Raw genomic sequence first — 18,688 nt, 5'->3', positions numbered from 1 at the left:
TAATTAAAGTTCAAAATTTTCTGGGCAATGTGTCCCCCACTCTGGCAAAGTGTCAGTTTCAGAAAATCCACTGTATGCACTGTCACATTTCAAATTAGAACAAAATTTATCATTGTTTCCTAACCTTAATTAATTAACCCGAATAAGAGTGCTCTTTCAAAAGAGACAAAGTCATATGAATAGACTTCCACGGTTAACCACAATTCCAACACAAATTTTGAACTAAGCATGGCAAAATAGTCAGAAGAAGTCATTGAAATTAATTGTTAATTTAACAAATAGTCATACCTGGCAGTATGGCTTGGGGATAAACGTCAGGTTTATTTTTTCTGACTGCGCAGTAGATCAAAAAGTATATGGTACTTGTGAGAAAGATTCCACTGAAGTGTGCAAAAACATAATCTAAATCTGAAACAGAAATTACAAAACTGTGTTTAGACTAAAGAATCAGTTGTTATTAACTAAATTCATTTCACTGATAGTATTCCTGCAGACAAAAATACTTAAGGTGTTAATGTTAATAACTCAAAGTTTAATTGTGGTTGTGAGGAACAGAGCTGCTAGTCTGATTGTGGATAGATCTGACCAATCATACATATGATATTAAACCTGAACTGACTGCCAAATTGACCCTAGCATTTATCGCAAGCTTTTATGCATTTCTGTGAGCTGTTATTTTTTGAACTGTTAGTCAAGCTGCAATATTAATTTAATTTAAAAACTTGACAAAATCCTCACTTGAGGCTACAAAACTGGGGGAGGGGGAGAGAGGAGGAGTGGTTTTATACAATTACATCCCCTCCTGACTATCTACAGCTACATTCCATACATAGCCCTGTTCTTTCCTTTGTGCTGCATGTTTAAAGGTAAGACAACTGCACATACAACACAGACTCAAAAAGGCAGTGTTTCGTCTTTTTTTATCTTGAAGAACCTATTATTGTTTTGATCACTATAAACATTAACAATAATAAAACCTTTACAGAATATATTTTGATACGTGCTAAATATATAATATTTCCAACATGGTAAAGCAGTAGATGTAGCAAGATGATCTCTATTTCCTTAAAGTTGTTGATCCTCACTGGAAAAAGCAGCGACAGCAATGACAATGGCTCTTTTGTCTAACTTTAGATACATAAGTTGCTGTATTTAAGAGACAAATTGTATATGATACAATAAATATTTTTTATGGCAACACAGTGCTGTCTCAGCACTATGTTGCTCTTAAGGAGTTGTTGTTATTAACAGATTGATTTACAGTAAACCATAAGGAAAATGTTTCTGGAGAAATGTCGTTTGAAGAATAGCAATGCTTACAAGCATACTGTTAAAGCTTACAAGCTCCCGTTAAAAGGTGTCCATTTAAAAACGGTAAGGTCTTAATTATTCAACTTGTTATACATCTCTTCTGCTCATCAGTTATGTTCAGCCACCTTCTGTTCCTTTATTGGTGTACTAATTTGGCCATTGATATAGCTCGTGCCCTTGTTTATCACATGTTAAAGGCATTTGAACTTGGTATTTTGAGAGTGCTAGCTTTGTTTCAGAAAGCATTACCATTGCATTTAATACTGTCAGTTAAGTTTGGTATTTTCTGTTCTGTTTCCCACTGTTCTTCTAATGGTGAAATTCACCTCTGGGAAAACGAGTGCTAGTATTACCATCACTGCAACTCAGTAATGTATAACATAGTTCAGAATTGACTAGTTCTTTGTCACCATATATTTCTGGGATTATCAAGTATTTCACTCTGTGCCTTTATGAAAGCAAAGACACAATTCAGTGATGAAGTAAAATAAAAGTGACCTATTAGCATTTACCAAATTGACTTGCTCCTGTGTATATAGTTCCATTTCTTCTGCCATGGTCCTTGATGTAAAGTACAGGTACAAAACTGGAACCATAGAGTATTCCAGCTACTACAGCCAGGCTACATCCTCTTTAAAAAGGGCAAAAAATCAAATAAAAGAGCCTAGTGTTAATTAGGGACATAGACAATACACTTAACATAAACGCAGTACTACAGTTTAAGACTGTAAATCTTATGAAAATTGCTAGCAATGCTATAAAAATAATAATTTTAGCACATTTTTATTTTGTAGTGTAGAAATGGTTCAAAACAGTAGCTTAGTTTTCCTGAACTATCTGGCCAAGAAACACAGACAATTCTTGCCCCAAGAGCCTGCAGTCTGGGTTAGTGGCAAGAGACAACAACTAACTAGGATTACTTAAAAGCCAAGCTGGTAGAAATCCAATGAAAATATACTTAAAATGCTCATCATTACATACTGTAGATCAGTGCCTCCCACCCTCAGCTTCACTGTTGTAGTTTTTTTTATTTTCCTTATAACCATTTCGAAGATCATTGCCTCCTTGCTCCCCTTCTCCCCCTCCAGAACATCGTGTCTTGGCTGTCTCTATTCCCCATGCTGGCCCCTTGCCAGCAAGAGTTTCCACCTTCCCCCTTGGACCACTTCTGCTGTCTCCTTACCATATTGCCACACCTTCTCCAGCTGTACACATCTGGGACCCATATCTGGAAGTGTTATTAACTTGGGCTCCTTGTATGTTTGAATGCTAATTAACCAGGTGATACAAACCAGCTCTGTAATTACTCAATTACTATTGCTATTTCCTCTGCAAGTATTGTTCTTATATAATAGTAATTAATACTCTGACTTTATCAGTAAGATAAAGCATACTGAACAGTGGGAATTACCTAAATAGTTTAGCAGCTATTCATATACACGTGCATACTGTACCAATATTTTAAAAACTGTTATTTATTTGTCCATGACTGTTTGGTAGGTACAGTACAGGACACAAATTCTGCTCTTATTCTGTGGACAATTACTTTCTTTGGCTACTTGGCCTGCACCAATAAAAGAACTGTTAAAGACTTACACAACTCGCTTTCTTGCTGGAGACAGTCTGTTCACCCATGAGTCATCAGAATTATTTTCAGAAAGATTAATAGACTGCAGAAAAATGTAAGTTTTTACTCAAGTCTTTAAAAAAAAATCTGAAACATTGTATTCAATTGAACAGTTTTGCACTAAGAAAGGAAAATTAAAAGTGGAAGGAGAAACAAAATAAATTTACAGAACTGCTCTGAACCAAAGAAAGGAGAAGTATGTTTGGAAATAAAACAAACTGTAGTAAAAGGATCTTCGTGCCTAAAGTTTAGCAGTGTTTGGCTATGGACTTTGGGTTTACTACATAATAGAGGATCCATGAACATTTCTTTTTGTCTGCAAACAGGTCTGAATTTCAAAACTTGTCCTTCCTTAAATTTCATGAATGATTAACCTATAGATTTCACTTAGGGTGTGTTTTTACCTTTTGCTGTTATCTGTGGCATTACTTGCCATCAGAATATTAGGACTATTTGCAATAGGGACATAACATCCCTGCCTACAACACAAAGAAGTTGGAATATCCCTTGGTCCTAATCCTTGTCTTTTGTGATGTGCTCTGGCAAACTGGAACCTCTAACAAGCATTGAGCACAGCTATACAACTCTGAGGGACCCTGCATTCATTTGGCAATTGAGTTTTAGTAACTGACCTACATTAGCAAGGGCAGGGATAGGGAATGGTAGTGGGAGTGTACTGTTCTCCAGTTTTTGTTGCCTACTTTGGACTCCCAAAGGAGCAATAGTCAATCTGGCACCAGCCCCTGATCTCTAGCCTGTGCCACATCCAATGCTGAGAATCAGAGAACCATAACAAGCACTTTGACAGTCTTGGCTCTGTAAGGCGGCAAAAAATCTGGTGGAGAAGAGTTATAAACCCTGCTGCCTTTCAGCTAAGCATTCTCTTACTTTTATAGTTCAGTTTTAGTTCCAAAAACAGTAAAGAAAAAGAATGAGTCTTTTATATAACCTGTGTCATAATGAAAAAGGACTTCTAAGCCATTTAAAGCTGACAATAAAGAAAGAAAACAGGGCAAAGCCTTTTTTTGTTGCTCACATTTGACTGGATAGACAAGATCCACAAATTAAATAAAAACCATATGCATTTATGTAGTTTTTTGTAGTTTACCACAAATCCTAACAAATCTGGTTAACATTAAGCTTCTTTTTGTTTTCAAACTGATGCATATTGTCACTGCTGTAAAATAACAATTGTAGAGTACTTACACTTTCTCTCGGTAATGGGGTGCTTTCTAATGAAGCTGAAGAACTCTGCACTTCAGTTTTTACAAAAAAAAATATGACAGCACTGCGAAGAGAAATATATGCCAATAAACACCAAAGGTCAGCTCATAAGGACATAACATTTAGTGTCCAGAGACAAAAGCTATTTGAAGGCATATTACTTATTTCATTTTCATTATTACTCCAGTGTCTCTTCAATATATCTTTAAAACGCAGCTGCTTTAGACAATCTTAAAAAAACACTTACTCAAAAGTAAGTAATTAGATCAGCCTCTGTATCACTTTATAGTTCTCTCTTCTATACAATGAGATTGAAATGTCTCTTTTTAATGATGTGCAGTTAGTCACATGCTAACAACAGTTGCTTTAAGTTAACAGTGCCCTTTTGTGCCAGGCCAGATATGTACTGGAACATTTGCACAAAAATTCCATATGGAACTTCAAACCTATATAGAATTGGATTGGTGCTAAGCAAGAAAGTTAGCTTTGTCCCTTCTGTTATATGCAAGTGGGGGAATGCTGTCCTTACGGCCTCGCGCATATGTGCAAGGAGAAGGGGTACTGCTCAATGGTGCTCCAGTACACTTAGTGAATAAAATGGAGAAGGAAGGGGAATGTTATTACTTGTATCCCCAGTTCGATGAAATCATGTAAATACGTGTAATCAGAACTGGCAGGTTCTTTTTTTTTTTTTTTTAATGCAAAATATTTTAATGATTGGGAATTTCTTCTCAAAGCTGTAAACAGAATGTCTCCATCAAGAGTGATTCATCTCCTGCTGAAGAAATAGGGAGAGACATAAAAAGATGTCAACTTCCTCCAGAGGGACTAGGCAAATGCATAGAGGTCCCACACAGGAGGCTAAGATGAAATACACGTTGTGAGCTGTACAGAGCAACACACGCAGGTTTTGTGCAGCCTGCCAGGAAAGTATGCCTGGCCAGGATCTTCTTCCTTGTTGACCGCTCTTCCATGGTATCTCAGAAATAGGCAGGAAGCAGGTGGTGCACTGAATAAATCCATCAGGCAGGAATAGCAGCATTGCTACTATTTTGTGAGTAACTCACAAAATCATGAACTACATGTAATGGTAATGGGTAAAAAGCTATGGATTCTCAGGAAAGAGGATGAGTAGAAGCAAAATTCATAATGGGCTCCATTGTCTCAGTGTTCTTAACACCTCCTTTTTTCTAGAGGCACTATGTGTATAGACCGCTTACCATACTTATGGTAAGCCTACTGTCCCTGGGATTTTGAGCCCATCCATCTGCTCCTAGAAAGACCTTACTGGCCACCCAGCTGGAAAGCATGGATGCTGCTGCTACATAACAAAGACCCTCTTTCCTCAGTGTTCAGCTCAAAATGTGCACTCCTACAAATAATAAATGAGTACAGGCCCCCCTGAAGATCACAGAGAAAATCCCTGCTTGGGAGTTCTTGAAGGCATAGCTTAAGAGTTACAGGACAGGAAGCTATTAAGGACAAGAGATAATGCAAAGTCCCTGGCTTTCTATGATCCTAAAGGATCTAAGAAGGGGTTCTATATCCTCTTCTATGGTAGGAGGAGGGATTTGTACCACTGACTGAAGAGAGAGAAGAAATCTCACAGAGATTTTCTCCCCAAGATTCTTCTAAAGAGTTTTACTGAGAATAATCTTTCTCTTTCACAAACCTTGAGTAAAGCGAATCATATGAAATATCTGGCTAAGAAGAAAATAAATGTACCTCTGCTTCCCCTTGAACATGCCTACCACCATAAAAATATATTTCTGTGTTCATGAATACCCATTTCACCACTGTACTGGAAATCAGGTATGCTTCTATTCTGAAATATAATGCTGACCAGCTAGGTATGGACAACTCATGAATTATGTGGTAAAAGAATCTGCAAAATGGACCTTAACACATCTGCCCTCTCGTTAAATTGTCACTGTAGTTATTGCATATACAATATTTTACATTATAGAAATGAATTATAATAATAATTTTTTACCTTAATAATGAAAGTCCAGCTCCAATATAATTTAAAATTGGTCTTGATACCTCTTCTGGGTCAATTCCAAACCAACCAAACCTGGAATACTTAACTAGTTTCACTTAATTGCACTGACCACATACAAATATTTAATTATAACCGAGTCCAGGAATTCCTTACTCATACAAATGATTCTACTCAGGCCTAGATTTGCAATATTGGATTGGTGCTTCAGTTGGCTTGCAAAAAGATAGGTTTTCTTAAAAAATAATCTTTAAACTAATTGAAATCAACTTTTTTGAATCTGTGCAATTAAAATTAATTTAAATGATTTTATCAGCTCATACTGTAGAAGAAAAAACACAAACAATGTACTAGTTTCATGTTAACAAATAAAATATTTAGTCAATAAATTATGTTAATGAACATGACTGGGCATTTTTTTTCCTACTGAGAAAAAGAGGAAACACAAAAAGACAGAATACAATAATTAACCTGAGTACTTTCTCCTGAGAGGGAAAAAGATCTTTTATGTATGATAAATCCTCCTTTTTAGTGATAATATTTTCACTGTAGTTATTAATGAAGAAATGGCAACATTAATAACATATGAGTTAAGACTTAAATGCACTCACCTTGAACTTGCCCAGCCCGTTAGCAAATTAAAGGAAGCCCATATCAAAAGACCAAGAGCTAAGCCAATAGTTTTAACAATGGGGACAACTGTAACATTGCCTGAAATACAAAACCCACAAAATTAAGATCAATCTACTAAAAAGTAGAATACGTTCTTGCATATTTTTCCATAGATTCTGAGACTGTTCAGAAAGCAAAGTGATTTAGGCAACTACAAGTTCGTGCTTTTTGAAACTAAATACATTAGACATGAACTTTTCTTCAGTACCATTATTAAAGATATTTTTGGTGTGAATTTGCTACTTATAAAAAGCTGAAAGCATTAACTAGGGCCATCCAGCATGTGCAACATCATTATTCACAATATCTGCTATAAGGGTAGAGGTCTGTTAATGCTGAGACTAAAAACTAAGAAGAATACCTTATATATAGAAAAGCTCTCATCATTGTTTTTTTAATGAAGAGTTAGGATTACTTTGTGTTTCAAGGAGTAAAATCTCTTTCTCCTTACCTGTAGCCCACGCAAAACCCCCAACCATAGCCAGAGGCCAAAACTGGGGGCAGTTTTGGATTAGATTGATCACCAAAGAAACGATCCATATGGAAGCACAGATAATCCATTGGAAAAACATGCCTATAGAAAAATCAAATGTGCACAATGGTTAAAAACAGATAACTGGTAGCATACTGCATGTGTGAATCTCTTACCTCTTAACCTCTTACTTTTTAGAAGAAACAGTACAGAAAAAATTGAAATGTGGGCATCTCCTTTGCTAATTTCAGGGAACCAATGTTACAATACATTTAAGGACATATTTTAGGGTGGAATATTAAAAGTCAACCATTTTCTTATTGTGCATTTTTTCTACATCACTGCAAAAGACACTTTGCTGGGCAACATTACACAATCCCTGATTCTCAAATTTTGACAGGTTTCTGATAAAGAGGGTATTAAGTTACCGCAAATTTCTCCCACCCCAGAAGCAGCCAGCACAGCTTAATGAACAGGACAAAATTCCTTTGCTATTTTAATTTGCACTATATGGCATGCAGGCTTTTCCACTAACTAAATCTAGGAAATCCAGGATGACATAAATTCCGGACACATCTCTTCTACCTTTGCAAACACTGTAAGAGTCAATGGTAGGCAGACCAGTTAACTTTATGCCAGCTGAGCTAAGACTTGTTAGTGTTGTTATTTCCAGCCTGTAATGCAGTAATTGTTACAATAATACAATGCAAGATTTTTTCATCCAGGGATCTGGTAACTGATTATGTCTCATATAATGTGAAAATGCAACAGGAACCCAGTACAGTAAAGTGATAAAATTCTAAGTAGGAAATAGAAGTGATTGTTTTCTCTTACTGAGCCAATAGATAGAAGTATTAAAACTTCCATTTTTGATAGTTTTCACGTTCTCTTATGTCCACAACTGAAGGGCAATACTCCAAAGTCCAACAACCTGTACAGTGTAAATAACAGTCAGTACATATCTTAGAATCCCTGTAAGCGTATAAGAAAGGACATTTCACTTTCCACTGTGAAATGCTTATGAAATGCACATCATGACTGTTAAAGTGCACAACAACATATAAGAAGAATATCTTACAGTTTGCCACATCCTGAATAATATATTATTGCTTAATACTCGAACAGTAAAGAAAATTAAAACATGCTCCATGGATCAAGACTGTGATGATATTTATAACTCTACTTATAGAAACTTTTTACCAGCAAAAAAAAAAGTAAATAAAAATATAAATAAATTGTTTACCATCACCAGTATCAAATTTCTTAACAGGCACGAAGTTTGTCCCAAATAGAAAGACAGCTACTGTAGAAGATGTAAAGCCAATAGTCAGATCTGTTCCATTGCTGCTGTTAAAGGTGTTATAAGCTTTCCAGATATTCATTTCTGTTCTGAAGCTGCCTTTATTTGTGGAGTTGTTTTACTGTAGGTCCTGACCGAATCTGTAATAAGAGAGTGTAATTAAATATGTGGACCACAACAATACTCATGTAGTTTGGAAACATGCAACTTAATGGAGCCTACTTTTCTACCTCTCAAAAGCAGAGAAAAGTGGCAAAGTATACTGCAGAATCTCATGAAGAGCTGCCATAAAACCTGAATAAAGTGTAACTTGAGAAACACACACAGACATAAATTCTCTTTTGTGTATCACAAACAACTTCACACAAAAGTGTGTTTGAAAACATGCAGCAACATAGAGATGCATTCAAAGGTTATGAAGATTACAGTGTATTAGGCCTATGGGAAGCCCCGGAGCTTTGCAGGGAGATGCCCTATCATAACATTTCTAACTCCTAAGCCAAACAGGCCACACTGGGGTGTGTAAAACAGCAAGGATTAGGCAATTAGGTAAAATCTTCACTGATGGAAGAAGCTGCAGCAATGTGCAACCCCCTTGCCTAGAAGTCAGGATCGGGTGCAGAGATTCCACAGAGGAACAATATGGAAGCACATGGTGCTCTAATTGATATAAAGCATGAATAAAGGTTCATTTTTTCTGTGGGGAAGAAAAGAAGCTGCCTAAAGTTTCTTCCTTCATTCCACACAGCTACAGTTAAGTAAAAGATAGGTGAAGATTTTTTTTCATCCCATAATGCCAGTTTTTCAGTGGACATTCATCTGGAGGCTATGATCAATAGAAGTACCATCATGTATATGCTTTTGACATGGACTATGAGGTTGATAGAGAAGGCATCTCTGATTGTGTTCTGTCAGAACACAATCATTGTAAACATAATCTTAACACCACACTAAAAAGACTAAGTGTAAGAGAACTGCTTGGAAATTGAACTTCAAACGTCAACAAATTACAAAAGTTGTTTATTCTACATTGTGGGGCTTCCTGTTACTAAATGAGAATTTTACACCGTTAAAAACAATGAAGGGTAGCATTATGCAGTAAGTATAACAGTGCATATTTATTGGGATATGCAGGCAATTCTACCGCTGAAGTAATGCTGTTTATACTGACCACAATGTTATCCCAGCGCAGTTTGACATTTTCCTGTAAGTGGACTAGATATTGGAGGAAAAAAAAAGCCAAATTAGGATGAGAGATAGCTGGCCACATCTTGTAAGGGGTACTGTGACTACACTCTCTGCATAAAAAGAAGAGCTAAGTTGTCTCGCATCCATTCATTCTACTTTACCCTGCAGTCTCACCTTCTCTGGACTACGTAGGATACGGAGAACTGCATCTGCTGAGGTGGTGCTTTTACCCACACCTTCAGCAGTGCCACTAGTGTTAGCTGAAATTAATTATTTATATTACCAGGTGAAAAGTTCAATCCCCACAGGCAGTATAGCCATTGAGTTTAGTTTCTGTAATTTTTTCTCTTTGAAGGATGTTAGGACATTTCTTTCCTTGAGTACTTAGGAAAAGTACAGGTAGCATTTAGAAGAACACCATGAAGGTACAAGTGGAGAGTTATTTAATGTGCCTGATTCTCTTCCTCTCCTTGTATTCTTTGTCTTTCTTGTCTACTTACAGGATAAGTTCCTCCAGGCAGTATTCTCTGTATTTAACACTTATCTGTAAAATATGTTTTGCCTGGTATCTGTAGGCACTAAGCCATGCAAATAATAATGCTGGGATTCCTTCAAAGGCCAACTTCACAGACTGAGAAACACCGTGACACCACAGGAATGGGTTCAGATGGATAAAGGCTTACATCAGCTATCTTCACTCCATCAAACTTGTTGACTCACTTAGTTAATACATAAAATTCCATTAGTGGCACGTAAGTCACAGGAGCTGGCTTTTGCGCAGGAAGAACTTCATGCTGTAGGGACACAGAAGTAAAGCTGATTACACTGCATATCTGTGAATGCAGGACTCGGTTCTTTAGCCTTTAATTAAATCATTGTTTGCCTAAAATATTAAGAACCTTTCAGAGTAAAAGTAGTTTTTCAGCCTTTTTGGTTTTGTTAGCACATAGAGAAATATTATTTAAAAAATATTTTTGTATCTACTAAGAGGAAATCTGGGTGCTGCAGGACAAGATACTTTTCTGCTTGCTTTTTACCTTTTAAAATTTCTATATTGTGCACAATGAAGACTGCTGCACAACTGGAGAGCTGGAATCATGACACCAAAACCACAAAGGAAACAAAACTTCCAATTAACTGTGAAAGAATACACTTTATTCAGACTGTTTAAAAGTCTCTATCTTTCCAAGCTTTGGGGTACTCGGACTTCAAAATTTGGTTTAATTTCAGGCTGAATTTTCAACTCCATTTTTATGCTTCAAGAGAAAACTCAGCTGGACAAGGCCCTGAGCAACCTGATCTAATTTTGACGACAACCCTACTTTGAGCAGGGAGTTGGACTGGATGACCTCCACAGCTCCCTTCCAAGCCAAATTATTCTATGATTATATGATCCAAAGTCAGGAGCAAATGATGAACTGGCGCACGGCACTGAATTGACTGCGCTTGTTTTGCACACACTTGGGCACTGGCCTCCGTCTTGCTGAGAGCTCCTGAGGGCTCGTTAAAAGCCCCTTTTGTTCCCTCTGATCCTAGGAATTGCCAGACTGACTGGCCAGCAAGTGAGCCTCCCCAGGCTCACAGCTACTGAGCGCCAAACCAGAGGCACTTGCTAAACTTGCTTAAATGTCAGGATGTAGAGGCAACTGGAGTCATTGCTTTTATTGGCACTGCTCCTTAGGGGGTTCCTTAGTTGCAGAAAAAATACCATAAAATTATGCTGGTATATATTGGTTTCATTCTACTAATTTCACTTGTTTAATCTCATTAGAAGGTCGTGTTCTGTATTTTCATGGTTTCCTCAGAAATATCCCACCGTTTTATTCCTTTGGGTAAAGAGAATGACAAATTATGATGCTCACTTAATGCGGCAACAACAGCTTGCTGTGCTCTTTGCATACAAGCATGAAATCCTTGAGCGCTTTCCTCTGAAGGCAGACCCAAAATATTGCCAAGATCTGAAAGAAACTGCTCATGCTAATTGAGCAGGTATTTTTGGAGGCTGCATGCCATATTGTCAACTTATTTGCATGTTTCTCCTGTAATCTATTTGCAATTAAGGCCAGGTATTTTTATGCTTATTTTAGGAGATCCCTGTCATTTCTGAGAAGGCATATTCTCACGTGATGCTGAAACCTCACCAGTTGCTAGAAAAATGCTTCCTCTTTTCACTAAGATGCATGTTTTTGATAGATAATTCTTCAGGCAGTATTTTCAGGACGCTGTATCAAACAGCAAGGAAAAATAAGCAGGTGAGCTCACTACATAGCCAGATTTTACTTCTCCTACTTAACACCAAGCCGAAATTTATACCACGATTTGAGCAGAAACGCACTCAGAGCAGGACATGACCCCAGCCTGCGGCGGCCGGCAGCGCGGCCGCGAGAGGCAGTACTTCACGTCTTAAGTGCTCGGCAACTCGACAACACCTTGAGGAGAAGCTCGGAAATTCGCTCTTCAGCTAAAAATTTCCCTGACTGGTTCGCTAGGTAACCTCTGCAGCGGAGGGGGGCAGTTTCGGCGCTCTCCCGCCCCGCCCCGCCGCCCCCCCCCCCCAAAACGTGGCCCCCTTCGCCCTTCGTCGGCCAGAAGCACCAGCCAGGTTATGAGGGGCCTCGCAACAGCGACCTCCCACCCCGAAACACTGATTTAAGGCGGCAAATATCCTTGCACGCAGAACGACGGCCGCTTTTTCCTTACAGAAGCGCTACCGCAGGCTCTGTGTGAGCCAGCTCAGACCTGACCCCCCTCTCGCTGCGTGCTCTGCCCTCGCTACGGCGCTGCTGCCTGCACACCCCCGTGCAAGTCCCTGCTGGCTCTACCACCCTAGCTACTCACAAGCCCGTCCCCGCCGCTCCGGCTTCCCGCACGGGCTGGCTCCGCGGCCCACCTCCACCCCCGCGGTGCGCGCCGTGCTCCCCCGCCGCCATTACTGTCGCGGCGCTGCGCCTCCCCCAGCCCCCACCCCGCCGCCATTACTGCCAGGGCGCATCGCCGCCACGGCGGCCGCCCCGTAATGGCGGCGCCGGCGCCGGGGCTGCGGGCGCGGAGCCGTCATGGCGGTGGCGGGAGGCCGCCGCCGGGGCCAAACCTGCCCGCTGGCGGTCGTGAAATATGTCGAAATAGGCGCTCACGACGTGAAACCCTTCCCCCCCCTCCCCCCCGACTTAAACGGGATCTGATGAGCCTTTTAGTTTTATCCTACGTTTTAGTGAAGATTCACCTGCGTATTTCACAGACCGACGTTGTGTGGGGATATTAAGCTTGCAAACGTGGTCACTTCAAGGTCAGGAGGCAGAAGTGAGGTTTCCCACTGCATCCTTGGCCCCTGTGGGTGTGCAGGCCGAATACCCTATTTTAGGCACTTCGTACTGAACTCAGTACTGTATTTTTTCCTAATTCAGCACACCACTTCAAGTCATATTTAGCGGACTATTTCTGCGCAGCTGGGAAGATGGTAGTGTAAGCTTCCTGGTGGATTTTTCTGCTGTGCTGACGGCTGCGGTAACTGGGGCCTCAGGAGTTTTTATTTTCATAATGCCTGGAGTGAGGCCAGCGTTGCTGTCCTAATATGACACGTGGCAGAAAGGCGCCCTGATTTCAGGTGTCCCAGTGGCAGTGCCCAGGACCAAATGCACTCCTCCCTCGTTGGAAGGCAGACTGAGACGACAAGCAAAAGCAGCGAATTTCGTCAGCCTGGTCTGAGGCCTCCCGAGCAGCTCAAGAACTTCTCGGGTGGTGATGTAGTCCCTACAAGGCAAAGAGGGCTGAAAGAGCGTGCTGAGCGTTGCCAGCGCGTAGGAAGGCAGTGACATTTAGAAACTTGCTGTCTGGAGAGAAGGCAGTGGCTACTGCTCGTGTTATAAGCAGGAAGGCATGGAAAATATTGGTGGCTGGCTCCCTGCTAAATTAGGGCAACCAGGTTGGGCAGCCACCACAGAGCAGATTTTTCAAAGTACAGAAGTTAGTCTGGGAAGCCCCCATAACATACAAGTACTAAAACCAAGTGATAAAATCTTTTGCAGAACGTCAAGAAGAGATTTTTGCAGATTTCCCTGTAAGGATTTGACCCAGACCAATTAAAGCATAGACTATTAGTCAGGATGTTTAGTCATGAAGCAAACATTTCTCTCTATCCTTTTGGAGTATACTTTCCAGAGGGCAGCTCAATCCATCTCCTTGAAAACACAGCACAAATCTTCAAAAGTAATGCTTTGTATTTTGAAAATCAAATTGCATTATCTGTAATAATGATATACAGCTTTTCTTGGGAGTAATTCCTCAGGCCCATATACTCTGTAAAGCTAAGACTGTATCATACATCAATCATTTTAACATAAATGTCTGTACATGTCACATTTAGAGAGATGAACTGCAGAATGTCTCTATGGAAACAGTTTAGCTGTAGTGCATCCAAGAGGAACAACATCCCATACTATAATCTCAAATGCAGCTTGGAGAAAAAGAAATGCTTTTTTTTCTAAGGGCAGTATGAGTCTACATGTTACATTATTTATTAAGAATATTTAATACAAAATGTTCATCTCTCATACTGAACTACCTGCATGTAGAAAACAAGTGTACACACAGTAATGAAGCTAGCATGAAATGACATTCCTTCAAATGTCCAGGGAGAAAGAGGTGTTTTGAGTTTTGACCTCAGAATACTCTTGATATTGAACAATGTGTTGTGACCAAAAATCTTGTCTCTGGTTTCATTTGGAAGAATAGATCTCAAAGGAGTTATCGGTAATCAGTTCTCCATCCTGTTTGGACTGATATGCATCTATTCCTCCCTGTTGCTTTTTCAAACCATGCAAGTTTTGCTGTGTTGTTTCCCTCATCAACACTGAACCTGAAACAGTACTGACAGTGCAAATGAAACACGTCAAATATGGAGAGATTCTAAATCATTGATCTGTGCTGTTTGGCTTCCTTGAAATCCTAGACTGCTGGAGGTGAAACGTGTATGGGAAAGGAAGTCCTTGATATTTACTAACATGGAAAATGACAACATTCATGCTTCAGATTTTGGAGCCTTCTATGAACCTAACAATATTGTACACGTAAAGATCGTCTTTTGTTGCAAAATTCTCTACAAACCAGCACAGAGAATATTTTGTTCTTTGCCAAATCAGAGCACCTTCTGCAGTAATGACTATAATGGAAAAAAACAAACTGGGACATACTGGAAGATTTAAAAAGTGATCATTTTAAAATCCCATATCTCTTAAAACTGATATGACTGAGTGGAGCAAGAAGTAAGATTAAGATGGAGAAATAAAAGCTATATTGCTTTAAAATACAGAACTGTTACTTTTAAAAATTGTCATACGTTCTGGCATTGTGGAGGGAAACATACTGGCTGCTAGGTAGCTCATTGTATTAATAATAATATTGTATTGCTGTGTTGTTACGAATGGTTTCCTCTGTACTTTGCATTTATCTTTAGTTCTTCAGATACAGTATTCATTACCTCAAAAGTCTGTACTTAATCTATATTAAAGAAGGAAGAGGAATACCTAGGACAGATGTTGTAGGAAAGGAGCATGAAAAATAATTCGGATGAGAAGGAAGAGGCTGCATTGGTAGGATTAAAAAGGATGAAAACAGATGAAAAAGATAAAAGGCTATAAGAAATTGCATATGGGAGGATGATTTATGTGTAAACCACATGAACAGGAGGTTTTAAGAACCTGCTGGTGTATTAGTGAATCTTCATTATTTCCAAAAAATGGTTTACTACTGTCCTTCCAGTTTCAGAGATTTGAAACTGGAGCAGAGAGTTTAAGTGACTGGATGGTGCTGTTTTCAGTTGCCAGCACATGAGTCAGAAAGCAGGAGCTTGTGGTTCTTGGTCATTGGCTGAGTGCACTCACCTGCTGCAGGATGCTGCTCAGGGATACTGCTCATGCTGCTCATGCTGCCCATAAGTTGGCCAGAATTTAAGAAGTTTTTTTAAAAAAAAAAAAAAGCAGAAGAAAATAATTGCAAATGTGTAATTTGACTATTCATTTACATTTTCAAAGCTATGCCCAAGAATCCAGGAATGAAAAGGACTAGAAAATACTTCTTAAATTCCTCTCTTCCCTCCATTGCTATTCTCCCATATTAGTTTTGATATTCTTGTGCCCCTAAACTTAGAAGGGGATAACACTGACCATGGAATATGGGTATATAAAGAAGTGACATGAGAAGAAGTTGACTCTAATGGATGCAGACAGCAATATCACAAAAATAGTTTAGAGCAAAAAATAAATACAGACATTACAGGCTAAATATAGGTAGGCAAAGTACAATAACCTAGACTGGAATTTGGTCAGACAAGCGGCATTGTTCAGTCTATTCTTTCAAAAAATTGCTCTGAAATTTTTTATGACCACAGAGAAGGTATCCTTTCAGCTCAGCAATGCCCTTTAGTGCTCCATTAAAGCTTTGGGTTAGTAATGATTTAGAAGAAAGAATACTGCCAACCTGAACAACAAACATTTTCTTTGTGTCCTCTGAAACACAGAGAAATGTCTGTTTTTCAAACAAATCCATAGCCATTCCACCCTTGATTATTCTGTGAAATCTAGAAGGTTAGTGGAGTTGTACACCACAAGAGCTGAAAAAGGGAATGTGTCTTGATATGTTATCTTTTAAAGATCCAGATATGAAAGTTAGAGGCAAATATCTCTTAAATTAACAGGATATTACATATACAGGATATTTCTATTTTGTTGAATTCCATCCACTTTCCATTCCAAACACTTTAGCAGTACAACATTTAAAGAATGAGTTATCTGTTATGAACATGAAAAATAAAGGAAATATTATTGCTATAGTCACATTTTAAAAACCTCAAGAAAACTCAGCAATCAACACTGTGCATCAGTGGGACCACATATTTAAATTTCTAGGGAAGAAAATCAGGAGTGAAAAACATTACTCTACACCCTTTTATACTCCCCTCCAAATAATCTCTTAAAGAGTTATAGTAGCAAGATTGTATAGGTTACAAAATTTAGAAATGTTATAGCAAAATAAACTGTTAGTAGCTTAAATTGGCTGGGTTTCAGCACTGCTTGATTGTAATGGTTGGGTAATGGTATTGTCTACATGGAAGAACTGCACATTGTAAAACAGTGTAATAATTTATCTAACCCAAGTGACTCAGTGCCAATAGCAATAGAAGGTAAAAAATTAGAAATAATTCTAAGACATTTGAAAGAAATACAGTGGAGTAAAAGCTTCTTGCTGAATTATTTTCTGTCAAAGTCACTGTAAGTCAACACAGAATCCAGAAGGTATAACGGAAAGATCTATCTACTTTGCATTATTTAACCTTAAAGGTATGAGCATATCTTAGGCATTTCAAGTATTTTCTGCATGCTTATATGTAAATATGCATGAAATTCTACTGTCAGGTTGCAGTACCTAATTACCCTTATTTTCTCTGGTTTTAGCCATATAACTTTGCTGATATTTTGCAGCCTGTGCTGTTACCAGTTGGAATATAGGAGACAGTTCTCGCCATGAGCCATTTATAGTGCTCTGGTGATCAAATGGGCCGGAAAGCTGGTGCCCCTCACTAATGACTGCTCCTCTTTTAGAGGGAGCCCCAAGAGTCTAAGCTGATCTAATAATGTGCATCTCTGGCAACTCCTTTAAAGTGCAAAACAGTGTAACAGGGGTTTGTTAAGCAACAGCAGCCACATACGTGCTGATATTATTGATACACTTCAATTTAGAGTTTGTTTGAATTAATCTTTCTTGTTTGGGAAACATCGCTTCAGTCAAATTTGAACTAGAAAAGAGAGAAAGAGCTTTAGTGGCCAGGGAGATTTCTTACAATCCCCTTTTCCCTGAGAAATCAGCTTTGGAAAAAGCAGGTAATATGAAGGCTCTTTTCATGGTGGTGGGCAGGTATGAGGAATTCTTAACTCCACAGTACACATTTTAGACAAAGAGTGAAGAAAAGTGATGGCCAATGAAAAAAAAATCCACCCAAATGAAGTTTTATAAACTCAAATTAGATGCATCTGAAACATAAACTAGTTCATTAGGGACATATTTCCCTTGGTATTAATTATGGAAATGGGAATTTCTCTATTAGCTTGAATTACAGCAAACATATACATTTTATTATTTCATATTTAGACGAGGCGAGGACTCAGAAGTCATAGCTTTGCCATTGTCTCACTGTTTAATCCTGTGCAAGCCCTTAACTTCTCCCTGCCTCAAGTTTTCCGTCTGTATAGTGACAACACTATGTCTCGTTTTGGAAAGCACAAATAGAAAGCACACTCTGTAGCTGCTTAATAGTGTATTTTATATGAGATTTTAAAAGCCACTATCTCTTTTTCGTTTTTGACACAAGAACATATGATTCTCAAATGCTATAAAATTCCAAGGGCCTTTTTTTTTTTTTTAACTGTAGAAAGTGGGAATTTCTTCAGTACTTTTGCATGCAGTGCACTAGAGGGCCCTCAGGAGTTAGAAATGGATGGAATGCACTTTTAGAAGGCACATACTTCACAGGACTTTTCATTACAGAATTTAAAATAGAAGTTTCTTTTTTTTATAACGTGAGGTTCATGTAAGTTTATAGCAGTTCATATGCAAACAACCTCTCAGTACAATTAGCTTCCTACCAGTGTTTAACTTGCAATGAAATACCTGAAATGTAGACCATACTTAAAAATGAAGTATGTGCTAGAATACTTGGAGAACGTCAGCTAAGTTATTTGTATTAACCTAAGGAATTTACCAGAACAAAGGATGAGTCAAGCTGAATAGGTAAGAGTTTTTTTTTTCTTATAATAAGTATACAAAGTGTACTTACTCTAGCTTTGTTTCTTTGAGAGGATGTATAAGCCACTCATTTTTTTTGAAAAACTATAGCCAGATCCT

At 38.6% G+C, this 18,688-nt stretch overlaps 1 protein-coding gene across 8 annotated transcripts in view; it reads right to left on the bottom strand.

Annotated features, from left to right (window-relative positions):
- The window catches only part of TMEM144 (transmembrane protein 144), a 66,476-nt gene that overhangs the window by 9,361 nt on the left and 38,427 nt on the right, over positions 1–18,688 (bottom strand). For 2 of the 8 annotated variants that reach the window (XM_067297863.1, XM_067297857.1), the window contains exons 1-11: positions 12,632–12,725; positions 10,514–10,587; positions 9,777–9,820; positions 8,549–8,745; positions 7,285–7,407; positions 6,773–6,872; positions 6,156–6,236; positions 4,145–4,226; positions 2,908–2,981; positions 1,824–1,942; positions 289–408 (exon numbers count right to left, since the gene is read on the bottom strand). In XM_067297863.1, the coding sequence (XP_067153964.1) occupies positions 289–408; positions 1,824–1,942; positions 2,908–2,981; positions 4,145–4,226; positions 6,156–6,236; positions 6,773–6,872; positions 7,285–7,407; positions 8,549–8,687 (838 nt within the window). In that variant the 5' untranslated portion in view covers positions 8,688–8,745; positions 9,777–9,820; positions 10,514–10,587; positions 12,632–12,725. Of the gene's footprint in view, positions 1–288; positions 409–1,823; positions 1,943–2,907; positions 2,982–4,144; positions 4,227–6,155; positions 6,237–6,772; positions 6,873–7,284; positions 7,408–8,548; positions 8,746–9,776; positions 9,821–10,513; positions 10,588–10,830; positions 10,853–12,631; positions 12,726–18,688 lie in introns of those variants that run through there. The other 6 variants (XM_067297862.1, XM_067297864.1, XM_067297858.1 and 3 more) reach the window with 6 other exon arrangements.

Source organism: Apteryx mantelli, chromosome 5, assembly GCF_036417845.1.
Source record: "Apteryx mantelli isolate bAptMan1 chromosome 5, bAptMan1.hap1, whole genome shotgun sequence".
In the NCBI taxonomy this organism is placed as follows: Eukaryota; Metazoa; Chordata; class Aves; order Apterygiformes; family Apterygidae; genus Apteryx; species Apteryx mantelli.
This window is presented reverse-complemented; position numbering and strand designations above follow the sequence as displayed.